The sequence below is a fragment of the Anticarsia gemmatalis genome, chromosome 29 (genome assembly GCF_050436995.1).
Source record: "Anticarsia gemmatalis isolate Benzon Research Colony breed Stoneville strain chromosome 29, ilAntGemm2 primary, whole genome shotgun sequence".
NCBI lineage: Eukaryota > Metazoa > Arthropoda > Insecta > Lepidoptera > Erebidae > Anticarsia > Anticarsia gemmatalis.
The window spans coordinates 1,632,860-1,653,532 of NC_134773.1; the positions used below are offsets into that span (position 1 = coordinate 1,632,860).

The 20,673-nt window shown below is 37.8% G+C and overlaps 1 protein-coding gene across 3 annotated transcripts in view; it reads left to right on the forward strand.

Moving 5' to 3' along the window:
- Positions 1–18,913, forward strand: part of fbl (pantothenate kinase 3 fbl) — a 51,479-nt gene extending 32,566 nt beyond the window's left edge. For all 3 annotated transcript variants that reach the window (XM_076133476.1, XM_076133478.1, XM_076133477.1), the window contains 10 exons: positions 2,187–2,281; positions 3,171–3,283; positions 3,612–3,790; positions 4,441–4,614; positions 5,315–5,458; positions 6,012–6,163; positions 6,944–7,120; positions 8,756–8,891; positions 9,612–9,727; positions 10,322–18,913. In XM_076133476.1, the coding sequence (XP_075989591.1) occupies positions 2,187–2,281; positions 3,171–3,283; positions 3,612–3,790; positions 4,441–4,614; positions 5,315–5,458; positions 6,012–6,163; positions 6,944–7,120; positions 8,756–8,891; positions 9,612–9,727; positions 10,322–10,418 (1,383 nt within the window). In that variant the 3' untranslated portion in view covers positions 10,419–18,913. The remainder of the gene's footprint in view (positions 1–2,186; positions 2,282–3,170; positions 3,284–3,611; positions 3,791–4,440; positions 4,615–5,314; positions 5,459–6,011; positions 6,164–6,943; positions 7,121–8,755; positions 8,892–9,611; positions 9,728–10,321) is intronic.
- The last annotated feature ends 1,760 nt before the right edge of the window (positions 18,914–20,673 follow it).

The following is a 20,673-nucleotide window of genomic DNA, read 5'->3' on the forward strand; positions in this document are numbered from 1 at the left end:
TTTCCAAGTATGTAAGTATGTTTATCAGTTACTTGGTTACAGTACAAGCTCTGCTTAGTTTGTAATCAAATGACTGTGTGTGAGTTGTCCAATGATATTTATCATTATAATAAAATATCACTATACTTATTATTAAATACTCGTCAAATTTAAATTTAAGTCACATAGATCTATTAGTTTCAAATAAAAAAAGTCACCATTAAAATCAGTCCACCCATTAAACAGTTTGTAGCTAACAAAAACATGTGACTTGAGAACCTCCTCCTTTCTTTAAGTCGGTTAACAATTCTGGTCTTATTGTTCACCGTCCGTCAAAGAATAGGGATAATGTATCATCTATGCTGATATCCTATTTATTTAAAGGAGTGATGATGTATTCAGTAAGGGTCTAGGTCGTTTTAATTGAGCGTGTTATAAAAATATTCGCGTACGATTGATTTTAATTGTGTTATGTGTATCTTTATATATAGAAAACATAGGTGAATATACAGTTTAACAACTTAGTAGAGAGTGTTGTATGCACAGTTCGCGGCTGGAGGTATACAACATACAGAATGTAGAACATCAGTGACCCGCAGACTTATGCAGCTGACGGTGGCCTGTTATACAGACAATTTATATTATAAATACAAAATCTATAGATGGGTGACCGTATAGTGGTATTTGAACTGAGCGCCTCCGTGTATCGAAGGGCACGTTAAAAGTCGGTCCCGGTTTTTGTCAATTAAGATAACAGTCGTTAAGCCACGTCAAAGGCCTTCCGGGCTTGAACAACTTTGACACTAGGTTGACCACTAACCATACGATTTAGTAAATAGGACTATTGTTTTTAATCATAATAGGCTGTCGAAACGAACGATGAGGCCTACAAATAGTCTGCAGAATTAAAAAGCGCTTAATATAACAGTATCTCAATAATGTTTGGAGATTACACGATCAATGTCACGTATGATAACAGATTATCGTGTTAGCAGTGACATGTTTGTAATTGACCACGTGAGGTGCATAGGACCTCTTTGGGAGTTTTATATTTGGACAACTCACACACGGTTAACACTAATTTGTAATCATATGATTACAATTTAAGCTTGCACTACATCTATACTAATATTATAAAGCTGAAAAGTTTGTTTGTTTGAACGCGCTAATCTCAGAAACTACTGGTCCGATTTGAAAAATTCTTTCAGTGTTAGATAGCCTATTTATTGAGGAATGTTATAGGCTATATAACATCACGCTACGACCAACAGGAGCAGAGAAAGAGTAAAAATGTGACAAAAACGGGGAAAAATATAACCCGTTCTCTCTTATGTGACGCAAGCGAAGTTGCGCGGGTCGGCTAGTACATACATATATACATAAAATCACGACGTTTTTCACGACGGAGACCAGAGTGAGGTAGTTTAATATGTTAGTATTTTCTAGGGTTTCGTACCCAAAGGGTAAAACGGGACCCTATTACTAAGTCTCATCAATGCATGCAAGGTTTCATCACGATGTTTTCCTTCACCGTTATAACAAGTGATCAATATTTTTTAACACACGTCACTTGGAAAGTCATTGGTATTATTTTAGTTTTCCGTGGTTAAGGTGTAAACTTATAAATGGTATATATTTGTGGTCAGTTTATTGACCCAGGGAACACGCGAAAGGTTAATCAAGTGAACTACTTACATGTTAAAGAACTAAAACTTGTACAAAGGATTTTAGGTTTATTATATTTATATTCAATTCTAAATCATGCCTGTTTTACCTGAAAGTGTAGGCAATGTGCGACAATGGTAATCCCGTATAATAAGGGGCCAGCTTTTTGCTTTTTACCTGGCACGTTACCAAACTCCGGACTTGAGAAGTTTCTGATAGAAATACCTAATAAATATCATTTCCGCACAGACTATTAGTCAGTTCTAGTTGCTAGCTCCTTACATTTGTTGGCAGCTCTTCTCATTGGCCCTACCTTCCGAACTGGCGGTAAATTTTCTCTCTATATCATTGACTATCAAAAGTATCAGCATTAGACCTAAATGAATACATTATATATCCGTTAATGCTCTTCCCGAGTATAAATCGTTCTTACCACACCACAAAGCAGAAACGGCACAACATTCGCGATTCTGTAACAGTCTTACAAGCTGACTGTCTTTTTCCTACGGAATAATTTAGAATGTTGTATCTTTGTTGTACAGATGCGCCTGCACCGCTGTGAGGGTTGTCTCGCGGCGTGCGGCCGCCAACGCCGCCCTGCGCCGCTAACCACCACCCTACCAAGGACCCTAGCCAAGTGAGTACATACCATGTGAAATTTCAAGACATATACCTATTAGATGCCTTTATATCGCTCTATCGCGCGTGGAAGAGCGTGCGTGTAAAGGGTGACCAAGGGAAAAGGAAAGAGCATGCGCCGCGCTCATCTGTCAAGCTCGCAAAGAAAATCGCGAGCGAAGAGCGCGCCGTCTTTATTTATTTATTTATTTAAACTTCTTATACAAAAATTGTATAAAGGCGGACTTAATGCCAAAGGTATTTTCTGCCAGTCTACCTTGGGGTGATGCAGAGATTAAATGATGTTGGTGCTTAAATAATAAAAGATGAAAATTAATTCTTTCCCGTACGTAATCCTGTATGCTCCTAAGAACGCGCGATAGAGCGTGTGTGTAAAGGTAGCCATTCTATTACAATTGTTTGGAAATGAAAAGGTTTCTTGAAAAAGTCCCGCACTTGCCCAGCGTTTTTGACTCAAGGCCTAACCCTTCACTCGTTTGGGAGGAAAGCTTTACCCCATCGGAGAGTAATGGGTTTCAAAAAGTAGTTAATCAAGAGTAAATTGATGCGCCTGTAAAATATTTGAAAAAAAAATAGATTTCTATTTATTGATTGGAATTATAATAAAACTTCTTTTGAGTCTTGCAAGGTCGTAAGCTACTGGTCCTTCAAAGGTGTAAACAGTTGCGCAAATGAGAACTCTGATACGATCTTGATTATAAATAATTATCGGGCGTTAAGTAATGTGGTACTAAAGTACAACCAGACCCGAAACAATTATTTGTGGATCGCACAAATAATTGTTCCGTGTGGAAATCGAACGACTCCTTGGTAGTGGCGTGGCGACCTTAATCACCGCGCTATTAAGGCCGTAAATAGTAGTAAATTGTCTATGTTATATGTTACAGAAGCAAAATACTAAAGCGCGCTCGCCGCAGTCCCTACAGACAGATGACGAGTAAAGACAATTGCGTCAAAATGGAGCCCGCGCCGCCCACGCCGCCGGACAACGATGCGCCACGTAAGAACTTCATATTTAAATACTTCCCTTGAAAAGACAACTCCTTCCCATCTTTATTTTTGAAAATACAACTCCCGCACTCAGAATTGCTCTTGTGTCGCGGGGACTTTTACAAACATACAGACAACGGACACAAAGAACAACCAAACTCGAATCAATTACTTGTGGATCGCACAAAAAATTAACCCGTGTGGGAATCGAATCCACGACCTCTCGACGCAATGGTAGCGGCGTGGTGGCTTTAACCACTACGCCACGAAGGCAGTCGATTTATTTTATTAAATAGTCTAGTGTTGCCACAACTAACTCAATAATCTCCCAATTCCAGCGATGCCATGGTTCGGCATGGACATCGGCGGGACGCTCACCAAGCTGGTTTACTTCGAGCCTCGGGAGACGAACCGCAGAGAGCTGGACAAGGAGACCGAGGTGCTCAAGAACATAAGACGGTACCTGACCAGGAACTCCGCTTATGGCAAGACTGGGAGACGGGATGTGCACTTACAGGTACGAACTTATTATTATTTATTATCAGCCCATATTGTCCCACTGCAGGGCAAATGCCTCCCTTCCCTCTTTCCATCTATCTCTGTCTAAAGCTATTTGGTGCCAATCTTTAGTATGAGAGTCCAATTCATCTCGCCATCTCTTTCTGGGCCTTCTGCGTTGTCGTTTTCTTTCAACTGGGACTCATTCAGTGAACTTATAACTGCACAAAATCAAAATCAAATCATTTATTCATTTAGGTCAAATATTGACACTTATAAGCAGTGATAGCCGACTGGTATAAGTTGACACCTCCCACGCAAGTGGTCGCAGGTTCGAACCCGAGACAACATACCAATGACTTTTCGAAGTTAAGTGTGTAATAGAAATAATTATCACTTTGCATTTAAACTGCTTCCCTGGTGCAGTGGTTAGGTCGCCACGCTGACACAATTGCGTTGGGAGGTCGATTCCCACACGATACAATAATTTGTGCGATCCACAAATAGTTGTTTTGGGTCCGGTTGTGCTTTGTGTCCGTTGTTTGTAAAAGTATCCGCGATGCAAGAGCAATTGTTAATGCGGGAGTTGTTTTTTAAAAAAGATGATAAAATAGGATTTATTTGTTGATATGAAATATCTTTTCTAATACAATTTTATTATAATTTCAGATGGACAACGTTACAATCCGGGGTCGCCGCGGCACGCTCCATTTCATCCGTTTCCCGACCTCGGAAGTGGGTGCTTTCCTCCAGCTCGCCCGCTCTAAGGGCATGGCTGACCTCGTCAACACTATATACGCGACCGGCGGCGGCGCTTACAAGTTTGAAGAGGATTTTAGTAAAGTAAGCTTTTCGGTTTCTGCTTACTCTTTATTAGGAAAATGTGTGATTTTATGTATGTATGTGTGAGGTACCTCTGAGGCTCGGACTGAATGCCGCGTAAAAATCTCGGGTTCGAATCCCGGGTTGGAACTAAAAATAATGTTTGAATATTTAAAAAAATGCATAGTGAATTGCCCGGAGCTTCCAAGTTGCATAGTAAGCCAACTGTGCAAAAGTTTGCCTATAGTGTAGTGTTCGAGTGTCAGAAGGTTGAAAGTCTGACAACTAGTCTTGCCGAGAGGTATCGTGTTATAACCAAGGGTTGTGGAGGTCCGATAGAGTCTGATATTAACTGCATTGGGTGAGACTGGAAGCCGACTCCAACATAGTTGGAAGAAAGTCTAGACTGATATATTAAAATTTAACGCCCATCGCCAATTACGCTCAACGGTTGGTAAACGATCTGTGGGTTAAGCAAGCCTTTGCGCGATTATTCTATAAATGGGTGACCGCATAATGGTATTTGAATTGGAAGTCTCCTCCGTGCTTCGGAGGGCACGTAAAAGTCGGTCCCGGTTTTTGTCTACTAAGATAACAGTCGTTAAGCCATGTCAAAGGCCTTCGGGCTTGAACAACTTTGACACTAGGTTGACCACTAACCATACGACTAACTATGTATTTTTCTGGAAATAATATATTTTATTATATTTATGTGTTGCAGGAAGTAAACATGCGGCTCTCAAAGATGGACGAGCTGGACGCGCTGATAGCGGGCGTGCTGTTCGTGGACGGCATGAACGCGCAGGAGTGCTACTACTGGGCGCCGCCCGACGAGCTGCCTGTACATACACACTCTTCAGACACGGTATTGGTCTAGTCGTTTAGGAGACCGTCGCCGCACAGACGGTCAAACTGATAAAAATGTATCTATATATATAAAAATGAAACCCGTTTTCCGATTTCAATTAAGTTTATTTTTGTATTAAAGGTGACTTGTGTGCGAGTTTTTAGACATGTTTGATGAAAATCGGTTCAGCCGTTTAAAAGTTGTAGGGGGTGAAAGTGAGGAGATGAACCGAATATCTACAAATTTACTCGGATGGGTGCTCAAATAGAATATGATGAGAAAGTTGGTGGTGGGAAAATTTGAATGGCTTAATATAACCTAACCTACCCATAAAAAGCATGAAATAAAAAATGTAATAATAAAATCTAGGGTAAGTAATTTAACCCTCTTATTCATAAACACTCTATAAACCTATTTTAGTTATGAAACTACTATAATATGTTTTCTCTTTTTCATTTCGCTAAGGATTGAAAGAAACAAAACACTTAGCCTTTCGTAACTTGGTGTGGTTTTAGCAATAAGAGGATAAATGTATAGTTATTAGTATTTAACTGATTATCTTATATTCCAGCCGCCCTACTCGGAGGCAGCTCTGAGCATGTACGTGCGCAAGCCGTTCGACTTCAGCAGCCCCTACCCGTTCCTGCTGGTGAACATAGGCAGCGGGGTCTCCGTGCTGGTGGTCAACGCGCCCAATGATTACTACCGGTTGAGTGGTACCAGGTAAATATAAACTAATACTAGCTGACCCGGCAAACGTAGCTTTGCCATAAAAAAAATTGTGTCACTTAGGTGTATGAAAAATAGATGTTGGCCGATTCTCAGACCTAGTCAATATGCTCACAAAATTTCATGAGAATCGGTCAAGCCATTTCGAAGGAGCATGGTAAAGAAAACTGTGAGGCGAGAATTTAATATATTAGATTTATTGAAATCCATTCCCTGTCAAATGAGGAGCTCGTGGCTTAGTTAACCTCGTGGATCGACCTCTGAGGTTAACATGACCGTCTTATACATATCGAGTTTCTCCGTGTTTCGGAAGGCACGTCAAATACGGTAGTTGCCTGTCAAAAACACATTTTAGTCTAGAAATATGACGTAGTGACGTCACTATGTCATATTTTCGTTGGTATCAAATGAATGTCTATTAAAATGTTTCAGTCTGTAATAATTATAATTTCAATATTATTTACGAAAAAAGCTACATAGTCTGAGCATTTTAGATGAATCTTTTGCTATTTTCGTTAACCCAGTCAACTAACCTATTATGCATGTTAAATACTAACCCTCTTATTCATAAAAATATAATATGAAGTTATGAAAGGCTTATAAAGAGTTTTGTTTCTTTCACTCCTTAGCGAAATGAAAAAGAGAAAACATATTGTAGTAGCTTTTTAAGTAAAATATGTTTAAAATGTGTTTATGATTATGAATAAGAGGGTAAGTAACTTACTAAACCAAGTTGTTATAATATTTTCTAACAAACTATTCCTTCGTTCGCAGTCTGGGCGGCGGCACATTCCTCGGCCTATGTTGCCTGCTCACCGGCTGCAGCAGCTTCGAGGAGGCGATATCGCTCGCCGCGTCGGGCGACAACACCACCGTGGACAAGCTCGTGAGAGATATATACGGAGGGGACTACGCCAGGTTCGGACTGCCCGGAGACTTGGTCGCTAGCAGGTGAGAGATACTAATAAAATACTAACCCTCTTATTCATAAAAATATATGAAATTATGAAAGGCTTCTAAAGTGTTTTGTTTCTTTCACTCCTTAGCGAAATGAAAAAGAGAAACCATATTATAGTAGTTGTTTAACTAAAATAGGTTTATAGTGTGTTTATGAATAAGAGGGAATATAAATAAATCTAAATATGTTGACTCGCTGTTATCACTGCGTCGTGAGGGTTCGATTCCCACTCGGAACAATTATTTGCGCGATCCACAAATTATTTGAGCCTACCGCGTTGACGAAATGCATTCTTTCAAGAACTGTTAAAGAACTCATTCATGTAATGTTTCATCACGATGTTCTACTTCACCGTTATAACAAGTGATAATCTATACTAATATTATAAATGCGAAAGTAACTCTGTCTGTCTGTCTGTCTGTCTGCTACTTAATCACGCCTAAACTACTGAACCAATTTGCATGAAATTTGGTATGGAGGTATTTTGATACTCGAGAAAGGACATAGGCTACTTTTTATCCCGGGAAAATGACGCATTTCCCGGGAAAATTCAGGTGGCGAACGAAGTCTCGAATAATCAATATTATAATGACATTGAATTAACTAAATTCCGTTGTCATGGCAACTGGTTTAATGACGGATATGCCTTAGCGCAACTTCGTTACATATATTAAGAGATATAATAAGCTAGTTATTTATATACTAGCTGACCCGCGCAACTTCGCTTGCGTCACATAAGAGAGAATGGGTCAGAATTTTCCACGTCCCTGTAACACTTTTTACTGTTACTCTGCTCCTATTGGTCGTAGCGTGATGATATAAAATATGCTTTTTTTCACGAAAAATATTCCCAAAATTATTTATATCTCATAATATAACGAAGTCGCGCTAAGGCATATCCGTCATTAAACCAGTTGCCATGACAACGGAATTTAGTTAATTCAATGTCATTATAATATTGATTATTCGAGACTTCGTTCGCCACCTGAATTTTCCCGGGAAATGCGTCATTTTCCCGGGGTAAAAAGTAGCCTATGTCCTTTCTCGGGTATTAAACTATCTCCATACCAAATATCATGCAAATTGGTTCAGTAGTTTAGGCGTGATTGAGTAGCAGACAGACAGACAGACAGACAGAGTTACTTTCGCATTTATAATATTAGTATGGATATTTGTTCTATATCTATTCAAACACCACTAGACTAAACGTGCATCTATGTAATGACCGCGCCAAAAACTGCTTTTCCTACACTAGCTTACTCGCGCAACTTCGCTTGCGTCACATAAGAGAGAATGGGTCAACATTTTCCCCGTTTTTGTAACATTTTTTACTGGTACTCTGCTCCAATAGTCGTAGCGTGATTATATATAGCCTATAACCTTCCTCGATAAATGGGCTATCTAATACTGAAATAATTTTTCAAATGGGACCAGAAGTTCCTGAGATTAGCGCGTTCAAACAAACAAACAAACTCTTCAGTTTTATAATATTAGTATAGATATATTAAAACGTATATAAGTATGTTTATCAGTTGTCTGGTTACAGTACAAGCTCTGCTTAGTTCATAATCAAATGACCGTGCGTGAGTTGTCCAATGATATTTATTTATTATTTATTTGTCCGTCAGTTTCGGTCAGATGTGTTCAGCGGAGCGTCGCGCCAAGGTGTCGCGCTGCGACCTGGCGCGCGCCACGCTCGTCACCATCACCAACAACATCGGCTCCATCGCACGCCTCTGTGCCTCCAACGAACACATCGAGAGGGTGAGATTCTAGCAACTTCTTTTTTTTATTGGGTAAACAAATTTACCCAATTTTTTGTTTCAGATTTCAGATTTTACACTAGAGTACCACGATTATGCTTGTAACATTATTTATGGGTTGAGAGTAATTGTAATAAAGACTGTTCATTTTTCCATCTGACGTATATTGAGAGTTAAAAGTTCCGAGAAATTGCTGCTGATATTTCTAGTAACGCACTCTCGAACTCTAAACTATAATAAATTTACGTAAAAATATACTTTATATAACTGCACGTTTGGCGCAGTGGTTTAAGCGGTCACCTCGCCGCAACAACCGTAGCGCCGCGTGTGGTGGGTTCGAATCCCACCCGGGACAAATCTTTGTGTGATGAGCACGAGTATTTGTTCTGAGCCTGGATGTTAATGTATCTATATAAGTATGTATTTAGAAGTATATAAGTATGTTTATCAGTTATTTGATTACCATAGTACAAGCTCTGCTTAGTTTGGAATCAAATGACCGTGTGTGAGTTGTCCAATAATATTGTCTTACGGTTTCGGTAGTTTATCTATACAATAGCGTTATTTTTTATATGAGTTTTGACACTATTGAATAGATAAACTGCCGCTAAATGTACTCAGAAACCGGGGGTTAGTGAGTTTCTTTTTATTGCCCTGAGATAGAATGTAAAACGTTACACCTTGTCACTACGACCAAGTGATGTATGTAATTATTTTTCAGGTGGTGTTCTGCGGTAACTTCCTGAGAGTGAACCCGTTATCCATGAAGTTATTGTCGTACGCCATGTCGTACTGGTCCAGAGGGGCGTTGAAGGCGCTCTTCTTAGAGCACGAAGGGTAAATACTATTTAATTATATAGTTTACAAGCATCCGCCCGCGACTTCGTCGGCATGAAAAGGTTTCCTATAATAAAAAGTATCCTGTGTCAATCTAGATTAATTTCAGTTCAAACAGTCGAAAATGTAAGTTTATACAAACTTTCATCCTCTATTTTATCCCCTTGGAGGTAGAATTGATCAAAATCCTATCTTATCGGATGCCTACGTTATAACATCTACCTGTATGCCAAATTTCAGTCCGATCCGTCCAGTGGTTTGTGCTGTGCGTTGATAGATCACTATGTCAGTCAGTCACCTTTGAGCTATGTATATTATATAACCTCTCGTCTGTGGAGGTCAAAATTAGACACACCCTCTTGTCTGTGGAGCCGATTTTATCGGTACGATCCAAAAATCCGATCCGTCCGATCCAATCGATAATTACGATATTTAATGAAATATGATCTTGGTCTAGTAACTAAATTTTGGTTGTTTATGAAGCTTTCGTAAGATTTAAAAAGGGAAGTAACTATATATAAACTCCTAAACATGGGAAAAAAAAACTACCCCTTATTATGTACATAATATCTTATATATTTCCTCTCTTTCCAGTTACTTCGGCGCAGTAGGCTGCCTCCTCCACCTGGACACGAAGAACCACAGACGCAGCCGCCACTCCCCCCCCTCAGAGAACCAGGCGGACAGATGAGCGATACATATTATATATAAATGACACTGTTAAATATTATATGTGTGGGTTTGAGTGCGCGCTCAACGCCAAGTGCTGTTTGAAATCGCTCTCTGGTTTTGTTAGTTTTGTGACTGAGTGAGGGTTTTTGAGTGTGCACTTAGTTTTGAGTGAGGATGAGGTTGAGTGTGGACTCAGATTTTGAGTGAGGTTTTAAATGGTGGGAAGGTTGTTGTGATTTATTTGTGGTTCTGAGTGAGGTATTAATTTTTGAGTGTGCACTCAATTTTGAGGGAGGTTTTGAGTGTTGGTTCAAGAAGTTAGATGTGATTTTATTGTGATTTTGAGTGTGCTCTCAGTTTTTGAGTGTGCACTCAATTTTGAGTTAATGTTGAGGGTATTCAAAAGTTTATAATGTAATTTTAATATCATGTTTTTTTGCGTTTGTAATATTTGAAATTGCTTTAAATGGTGAGTGCTCTCAAATTTGAGATAGATCTTAAAATTATGATTGGTTTTGGACTTAAGACCTATCTTAAAGTTAAGGAACACTCTTCAAGTTAGCTCTTTGAAAGCACTCGTAAATAAAATACAGTTTCTTCACTTAACCTTTAAACCACACTCAAAAAAATATATCTTACTTTAGATCTTCTTCAATATAGAAGTGCGATTTTAAAATCACATTCAACTTTCTAAAACACTACTTTAAAACTAAGTGCTATCTCAAAATCACAAGTACTACTTAACAAAACTTGAGAGCGATTCACAATTTTAAAAAATTCGTTACATTTTAATATAATGTTATTAAACCATTAAAAATATTATATTTTATCTATCTCAGACATTTATAAAAATATATTATTTTCTATCTTATTTTAAACCACAAAAACTGTGCTTTAGAAAAAGATAAAAAATGATACATTTTTATAAGTAATAATCAGTTTTATAACTTATAGATAAGTATTAGATAACCTATTTGCTAGATAAAGTGACGGTTTAAAAATAACTGACAAATATATAATAGTATACGGAAATAATAAATATTATTGGACAACTCTCACACGGTCATTTGATTCCAAACTAAGCAGAGCTTGTACTGTAACCAAATAACTGATAAACATACTTATATCCTTGTAAATACATACTTATATAGATACATTAACAAGCTCAGAACAGATACTCGTGCTCATCACACAAATATTAATCCCGGGTGTGATTGGAAGCCTCTACCGACCGCGCCACTAGGTCTGACGAAAATTATTTTCTGAGATTTTCTGTTAAGATTTTTTCAGAGATTGCCCGGAATTAGGAAGTTGAGGTCATAGACCTCCGTGCCTCGGAGAGCATATAAAGCCGTCGGTCCTGCGCCTGACCTCTCTCTGGTCGTGTGTACCGTCCCACCAGACTATGAGAGTGATGGAATAGAAAGTGTACCTGTGTATTGTGCACACACTTGGACACTATAAACAAAGTCCTGCACAGATGGCCAGTTTCAATGAAACTGACCGCCGTAGCCGTATATCGGCTAGGACACTACTATTATATATTAGGTCGGGGAAAAAGACTTTTCGCATTATAGTATGTATGAACTTGTAATAAAATCTCTTTAGTTTAAACTAAACTGACAAATATCTATCTAATAAGTTATCTAATACTTATTTAAAAGTTTTGAAACCCTTTTTTATTTGACGTATATAATCTCCGTTTATATGTACCTCAATACATATGACACGGAGTATTATTGAACATATTTTGACTATAAAAAGAGTTTTTGATTTCAAAAATGCTCATATTATATTTAAAAGACCATACTGTCTTACTAATAAACGTTTGTATGTATGTCTCTGAATATAGCAATATATATGAAAAATAAATACAGTAGTGGTATACGCGGAGTGCGTGTGAGGGAACGGAAGCACGTCGTTGTTACGTCTCCGTCACACGCACTCCGCGTATACCACTACTGTAGTTATGTTTCAATTTGTTGCTATATTAACCCCCGGTTTCTGAGGTACATTTAGCGGTAGTTTATCTATTCAATAGCGTTTAAAAAAAAAACGCTATTGAATAGATAAACTACCGCTAAATGTACCTCTGAAACCGGGATAAGAGATACATAGTTAAACAGCGCGTAATAAGACAGTTTGTATATAAGCGGTAAAGCGACGCTTCTCGCGGCCGACAATTGGATGGGTGAATACCTCGCAATACATAGCCTTAGCTGGCTTGCACATTTTGTGTACATTTGCTGATATCTGAATTGACAATAAATTTGACCTCTCCCCCTATTTTCACCCCCTATTTTTTGTTATTTTTGTTGCAATAGACGTATATTAAATTTAGATAGGTGTTGCCAAATAACTTGAACACAAGTAGATGTAAGCAAACTGAACGTAGACACAGTGCAGACGACTTTGACTGCCTCTATGGCGCAGTGGTTTAGGTCACCACGCCGCTACCATTGCGTCGGGAGGTCGTGGAATCCCACACGGAACAATAATTTGTGCGATCCACAAATAACTGTTTCGGGTCTGGTTGTACTTTGTTGTTTGTATGTTTGTAAAAGTCCAGACACGAGCAATTCTTAATGCGGGAGTTGTCTTTTTCAAAAGAAGAGGAGGACTCTCGGTTGAGTGTTGTAACAATCGAGTGATCGAAGCGCAATATAGTCCTCGACGTCGCGTCCTGCAATACTTTACAAGCGAACCTTAATATCGTTCATTATGATGTAGCGATATTGTTCAAGTTGTTTAACGATACCTATACTATTAATAATTTTAACCAGCCTCTTATAAAGAGAAGACCCTTGCCCAGCAGTGGGATTTCAAAACTATAATTTTCGAAAATAAATTAAAATAAATTTTTTTTCATCCTTTTTTAATTTTTAGACGATTTAATGTACCTATTTGAAAAGATTTTGAATTCTACATATTATATTTTTATGTAATTTTTTTTCTTCGCTTTTTTCATAACTATTTTTTTTTATTCCTTCTATTATTTATAACCTATCAACAAAGCAATAATATTCGATTCCCGCTACAAACATATTCGTGATCAAAAAGTACCAAATAAACAAAGAAATCTATTTAATACTAATTTTAATGACTTTCCAAACGTGTGCATTATAAATAACTAGCTGACCCGCGCAACTTCGCTTGCGTCCAATAAGAGAGAATGGGTGAAATTTTTCCCCGTTTTTGTAACATTTTTACTGGTACTCTGCTCCTTTTGGACGTAGCGTGATGATATATAGCCTATGTCCTTTCTCGGGTATCAAAATATCTCCATACCAAATTTCAAGCAAATTGGTTCAGTAGTTTAGGCGTGATTGAGTAGTAGACGGACAGACAGACAGAGTTACTTTCGCGTTGATAATATTAGTATGGATGATCACTTGTTCCAACGGTGAAGGAAAACATCGTGATGCAACCTTGCATGCCTGAGAGTTCTTTAGAACAGTTCTTGAAGGTATGCAAAGTCTTGGCCAGACCGACTTAGAAATAGGGTTCCATACATAAAGGGTAAAACGGGACCCTATTACTAAGCCTTCACTGTCTGTCTGTCTCCAGGCTGTATTTCATAAACCGTGATAGCTAGAAAGCTGAAATTTTCACAAATTATGTATTTCCGTTGCCGCTATAACAACAAATACTGAAAAATTTAAAAAAGCACATTATTGGTTGGACATTATAAGTAAAATTTGCTTTTTCAAAAGTAACATTAAAATTAGTATTACAAAAGATTTCTTTTAAAAACATATAATTAAAAAAATGCCTGTATTAATGATATAATAGAATAATTTCGTTATATATATTAAAAGCTTTATATAAAGAATGTTTACACACATATAGTATTGACAATATGTCTATAGATATATATATTATTATAAAAACGGTTGAATTTTTATGTATTATATTATTATTAATATTAAATTTGATTGATAGGACAAAATGTAAGCGTCCATTTTGTTATTCTTCACAGAAATATGCTCGTGTGATAACAATCGTGCTCACTACGTCATAATTTAAACTGAGCGTCTCCGTGCTTCGGAGGGCACGTAAAAATTCGTCCCGGTTGTTGTCTACTAAGATAACAGTCGTTAAGCCACGTCAAAGGCCTCTCGGGCGGCTTGAACAACTTTGACACTAGGTTGACCACTAACCATACGATAGATAGATAGATTGGTCGTTAGCATGCGGGGAATCCCCGCGTTAGGGCTACCAACTGACTTAACGAACAATGAAAATGCGCCCTGTGATTGTTTCTATAGTCCAACAACTTACCCCCGGTTTCTGAGGTACATTTAGCGGTAGTTTATCTATTCAATAGCGTTTAAATTCATATGAAAAGAACTATCGAATAGATAAACTACCGCTAAATGTACCTCAGAAACCGGGGTAAAGTAGACAAGTTATAACCAAAAATTGAAATATGAATGATTATATTCCGTCTCTTTCTTTATAATAGAGAACAAAAGAGATGTAAAAATAACAAAATGGACGTTAATATCGCGTTAAATGAATTTTTAAATAATGTACTTGGATGTCAAAATTCGATTGTCGAGTTATGACTGAGTCTTACTAATAAACGTGTTGTAAGCTGTGACTAGTTATACAGTGTACACTTACAATCAATGTTGTAACTGTATATGAGTGAAGACAAAACACTGTATAACTAATCACAGCTTACAACACGTTTATTAGTAAGATAGTTAAATATTACTGAAAGCGCGATTTTCTACAATTCGGTTTAAACATACAGGCACGGCGATGTCGAGCGACATTTTTCCCGAACATTTATCACATATTCGGCAATATGTAGCCTCAGGGCGCGTTCCCACTATGTCGTGACGACCGATAATCGTGTAGTGTTATGTGTCGTGGCTTATATGTTTAAATGGAGGTGTTCACATATAGAACGACACGACTTACTGTCGTCTACGACATTGTTTGCAGTGACGACAGATTATCGTGACAGTGGGGACGGCTAGACACGACAGTCACTAAACGATAACATTTTTTTACGACAAACAATCGTTATAATGGGAACAGCTAGAGACGACAGTCGTACAACGATAAATTAATCGTTACGACATAGTGGGAATGCGCCCTCAGTCATAAAATTGTCAGACAGTCGAATTTTGCACATCCAAAGCGTGTTTTGATAGCGAAAGAATGTACCGTTACCATATCGTCCCGCAAATGGTTTAGGATTAGTGCAGTATTTTCGTATTTTTTATAAACGGGTCATTCCTATGTATTCATGCATACAAACAAACATACATACATAAAACTTTAACAACAATTTTTAATGTAGCTTTCTCATTGTTAGCTAAATGCAAAGTGACGAAATATTATGCGTTTTACTATTGAAGGCATAAGCAGAGATGATAATATAAGAATTTCCAAATTGTCATATAAAATTTAAAAAATATGTTTTTGTTGTTCTTGCGTAGTCTAACCCCCGGTTTCTGAGGTACATTTAGCGGTAGTTTATCTATTCAATAGCGTTTAAACTCATATAAAAGCGATATTGAATAGATAAACTACCGCTAAAGGTTGCTATTAGCCCACACACATTCTATCGCGTATGAAACAACAATCGCACATGTAAGGGGAAAGCAAAGTCCCCTCGCCGCGCTCACTCCCCGCGCCCGCGAACAACATCGCTCTCTCAGAGCACTAGCGTTATACTGTACCGTACTAGGAACGTGCGATACTGTGTGTGTGGAAAGTTAGCTAATATCTATCTCTGCTTATTCGTTTTCAGTGTTAAAAGCGTGATGTTTTCGTGTTACTCTTTGTGTTAAAATTAATAGTTGAATTAGCATTTAATAGTTACCTATATTTTACAGTTAAACCTTTTATTGTTACTCTGTGGTATTTTAATGATTTTAGTTATGGTTACTCAAAATATTATACAAAAATTTTGAGACTCATCTCATTTTGAGATTACTCTCAAAGTGAGATTAAATCCTGGAGCTATTCTGAGATGGTATGGAAGTGACTATTGATCTTAAGTTGAATTTAATCTCAGATTGAGATTGCTCTCATACTGAGGTTAATCTCAAACTGAGATTATTTTCAAATTAAGTTTCTTCAAAAAAACACATATCTCTTATCACGAGATGAAAAGAAAACACTACAGTCTCAGTCTAGCCTTTCTTCCAACTATGTTGGAGTCGGCTTCCAGTCTCACCGGATGCAGCTGAATACCAGTATTTTACATGGAGCGACTGTCTATCTGACCTCCACAACACAGTTACCTGGGTTATAATATACTAAAGTACTATTGGTATATTTTCAGGAGCCATAACTGAAATAATAAAAAAATGCCTTTTGCACAAAAAATAACGATTTGTTTAGTATTTAATAACTTTGTAGTGTACGTGATTTATGTTGTGTGCGTCAAACGCTTGTCTTGTTATTATACATTGTCTATTCGACTCCCGGGTGAGGTCTTTTACAAAAATATGACATTGTTAAACAGATCCATGCAAATAACATTACTATCCCGTCAAAACTCTCACCAATAAAAAGTCGCCAACCTGCTGACATATGTCAGCGACTCTACAATGTCGGCGTGAGCGACATGTTGACTCTTTCTCTCTCTTCCTGGCCATGTTATAGAGGATATTACATTTCGGATACGGAGTGGATACGGATATAGGAATGATTACTATACCGGACACCGTATTTCGGTTTCGGATATAAGATTCATAAATAATTAGAAAAGTAAAATAAAAATAGCAAATAAAATGGTTTGGCCGCCGCCCGGCCGATCAAAACTTCTCATACCGTGTCTTAATTAGGCTCCACTCCTATCCGATATTATCTGAAACTTTTATTTCGGATTCGGTTACGGTTAGGGATATTTTTTCGTATCGGATATCCGATAATTTCGGTTACGGTTACGGAGCTCCCTAACCTTTCAATTCTTCCAATACTTTACAAGCGAACCTTAATCGTTCATTATGATGTAGCGACATTGTTCAAATTGTTTGATGACACCTATAAGATTATTTTCATAGGTTGAAAAGAGGCGCCCGTAGCCAGTTGCGCTCACCGGTCGGTAAACGATCTGTGGGTTAAGCAAACCTTGGCGCGGTCATTCTATAGATGGGTGACCGCATAGTGGTATTTGAGCTGGGCGTCTCCGTGCTTCGGAGGGCACGTAAAAAGTCGGTCCCGGTTGTTGTCTACTAAGATAACAGTCGTTAAGCCACGTCAAAGGTCTTTCGGGCGGCTTGAACAACTTTGACACTAGGTTGACCACTAACCATACGACAAACAACAGAGACATTGTTCAAATTGTTTGATGACACCTATAATATTATTTTCATAGGTTGAAAAGCGTGGATCTGTTTATATTTTAATGGACTTTAGTTTAAATAAAACTTGATTTATTTATTCTCGATGTATATATCATTTTTCTATTTAAAATGGGGTGGGTAACGACTTGTTACTGTCAAAACAAATTATTTAAAATGTAAGAATTTCTTACTAATAAACGTGTTGTAGGCTCTGAGTAGTTATATAGTGGGTACTAGAGACATAGCCTTAGCCAATTTACCCCCGGTTTCTGAGGTACATTTAGCGGTAGTTTATCTATTCAATAGCGTTTTTTTATATCCCTCTTATTCATAAACATACTATAAACCTATTTTAGTTAAAAAGCTACTATATGTTTTCTCTTTTTCATTTCGCTAAGGAGTGAAAGAAACAAAACACTTTATAAGCCTTTCTTCATATATTTTTATGGTATGAGTTTAAACGCTATTGAATAGATAAACTACCGCTAAATGTACCTCAGAAACCGGGGGTAAAACAGTTGTTTTACAAAACGAGAGATAAGACAGTTCGTTAATTTTAAATTAATATTTGTTTTGATAGTAATACGTCGTATTTTTTCTTTTGTGATATATCATAATGTATTCGTAATTTCAATTTTACTTGATTTGACATAATTTTGAAAATATATCATGTTTTGGGAAGGTTCATATCCGACGGAACATACGTCGCGTATTATCGGTCGCGTAACGCCAGAACAGACAAATGTATAGAAAAACACTCGACCGTTCACACTCAACCGATGATGCGTCTGCGAAGCCCATACAAATCAAGTTACGCCCGACACATCTTCCGTCAGATATGAACCTTCCCTTAGGAACAAATATATTGAAAAACTCCCATTATTATGACTTAATGACACATAATTTCGAATGGAAAAGAGTTGTTTTTATTCGTCAAATACATAATTCGATTGTATTTCCACAGTTGCTGAAAAACTGTGTTTCTTAATATTATTTTATTTATAAAAAATCATTAGTTTGTAATTCGGTCATTATTTTTTATTTATGACAACATTTTAATTTTGACGTTTTGTTTTAGTGTTGCCAGTTATTGGCGTGTGGCCGTAGACAATTTTTTGTTTTTTTTTATTACATGTGTGCAAGGAATAGAAGATATAAGGGCTGAAATATTTTATATGATTAGAAATAAATATATGATATTGTATTTGGTGTTTTATTTCCTAAGGCCAGATTCTGAAAGGAATAAGTATTGGATAACCTATCCGATAGATAAAGTGTCGGTAATGTGTAAATGACAATGTTCCTTTAGATAAGGTAACCATAACTTATTCAAAACTGATGAACATTTGGCTGATATCAAATAATAATAATAATGTTCTCCTAGCCGATATACGGCTACGGCGGTCAGTTGCATTGAAACTGGCCATCTGTGCAGGACTTTGTTTATAGTGTCCAAGTGTGTGCACAATACACAGGTACACTCTCTATTCCATCACTCTCATAGTTTGGTGGGACGAATAACCGACACGACCAGTGAGAGGTCAGGCGCAGGACCGACGGCTTTACGTGCTCTCCGAGACACGGAGGTCTTCGACCTCAACTTCCCAACTCCGGGCAATCTCTAAGAAATTCTTAACAAACATCTCAGAAAAGACTTTTTGGCCCGACTCAGGATTCGAACCCGAGACCTCTCGCACGGCAGCCGCATATACTACCGACCGCGCCACAGAGGCAGTCAGTCATCAAATAATTACAAGATAACTCCTAAAACAAAATCTCGTAAAAAAATTACCCAGTTCCATGGTACTCCGAATAGTGTTTGTCTATCCTTATTTCACGGAACGGGTGAACCTTTTGGGTAAAATTTTGTAGGAACATAAAACTGCTATTTTAACTACAATACTGAGGCAAAGAAACCAGCAGAAGCTTGTATAAAATTCAATTCTTATGCCGCATCGATCATGGTCTATAAACAATAAAACATAGTAAATTATTTCAAATAATATTTATTATTGTAAACAGCACTCTCACAAACAATTTCAAATAACTTTCATCAGCAAATCACAAACGAGACAATACCTGGAAACAAAAAAAAAGCAATAAGTACTTTACTGCTGTAAGTTAGTACCTCCCACGCAAGTTCATAGATACTATAATGCGAAAAGACTTTTTACCCGACCTAATATATATGAGAGTATGTACATATATAAAAGAGAGATGTGACACACACTACAGGGAGACCCTTGCCCAGCAGTGGGACAGTAATAGGTTAAAGGAGCAGTAGTTATTGTATAATAGCCGATCCGCGCAACTTCGCTTGTGTCACATAAGAGAGAATTGGGCAAAATTTTCCCCGTTTTTGTATCATTTTTTTACTACTGCTCTGCTCTTTTTGGTCGTAGCGTGATGATATATAGCGTATAGCCTTGCTCGATAAATGGGTTATCTAACACTGAAAGAATTTTTCAAATCGGACCAGTAGTTTCTGAGATTAGCGCGTTCAAACAAGCAAACTCTCAAGCTTTATAATATTAGTAAGTATAAATCACTCACGGTAAGGCTCGGCGGTCAGGAGCGGGACCGGCAGCGGCGGCGCATCCGCCAGCGTCTGTCGCAGTACCGACACCGCTTGAACGAGCCCGAGTGCGAACGACAACGCCATAGGTAGCTGTACAAACAAAAAATCATCATCTCAGCCGGGAATCGTCCACTGCTGGACAAAGGCCTCCCCCATCGAGCGCCAATAGGACCGGTCCTGGGCCGCCCTCATCCATCGGACTCCGGCAACCCTTACCGGGTCGTCGGTCCAAAAAATACATTATCCATAATGCGAAAGTAACTCTGTCTGCCTGTCTGTTACTCAATCACGCCTAAACTACTGAACCAATTTGCATGAAATTTGGTATGGAGATATTTTGATACCAGAAAAAGGTATAGGCTACTTTTTACCCCGGGAAAATAACG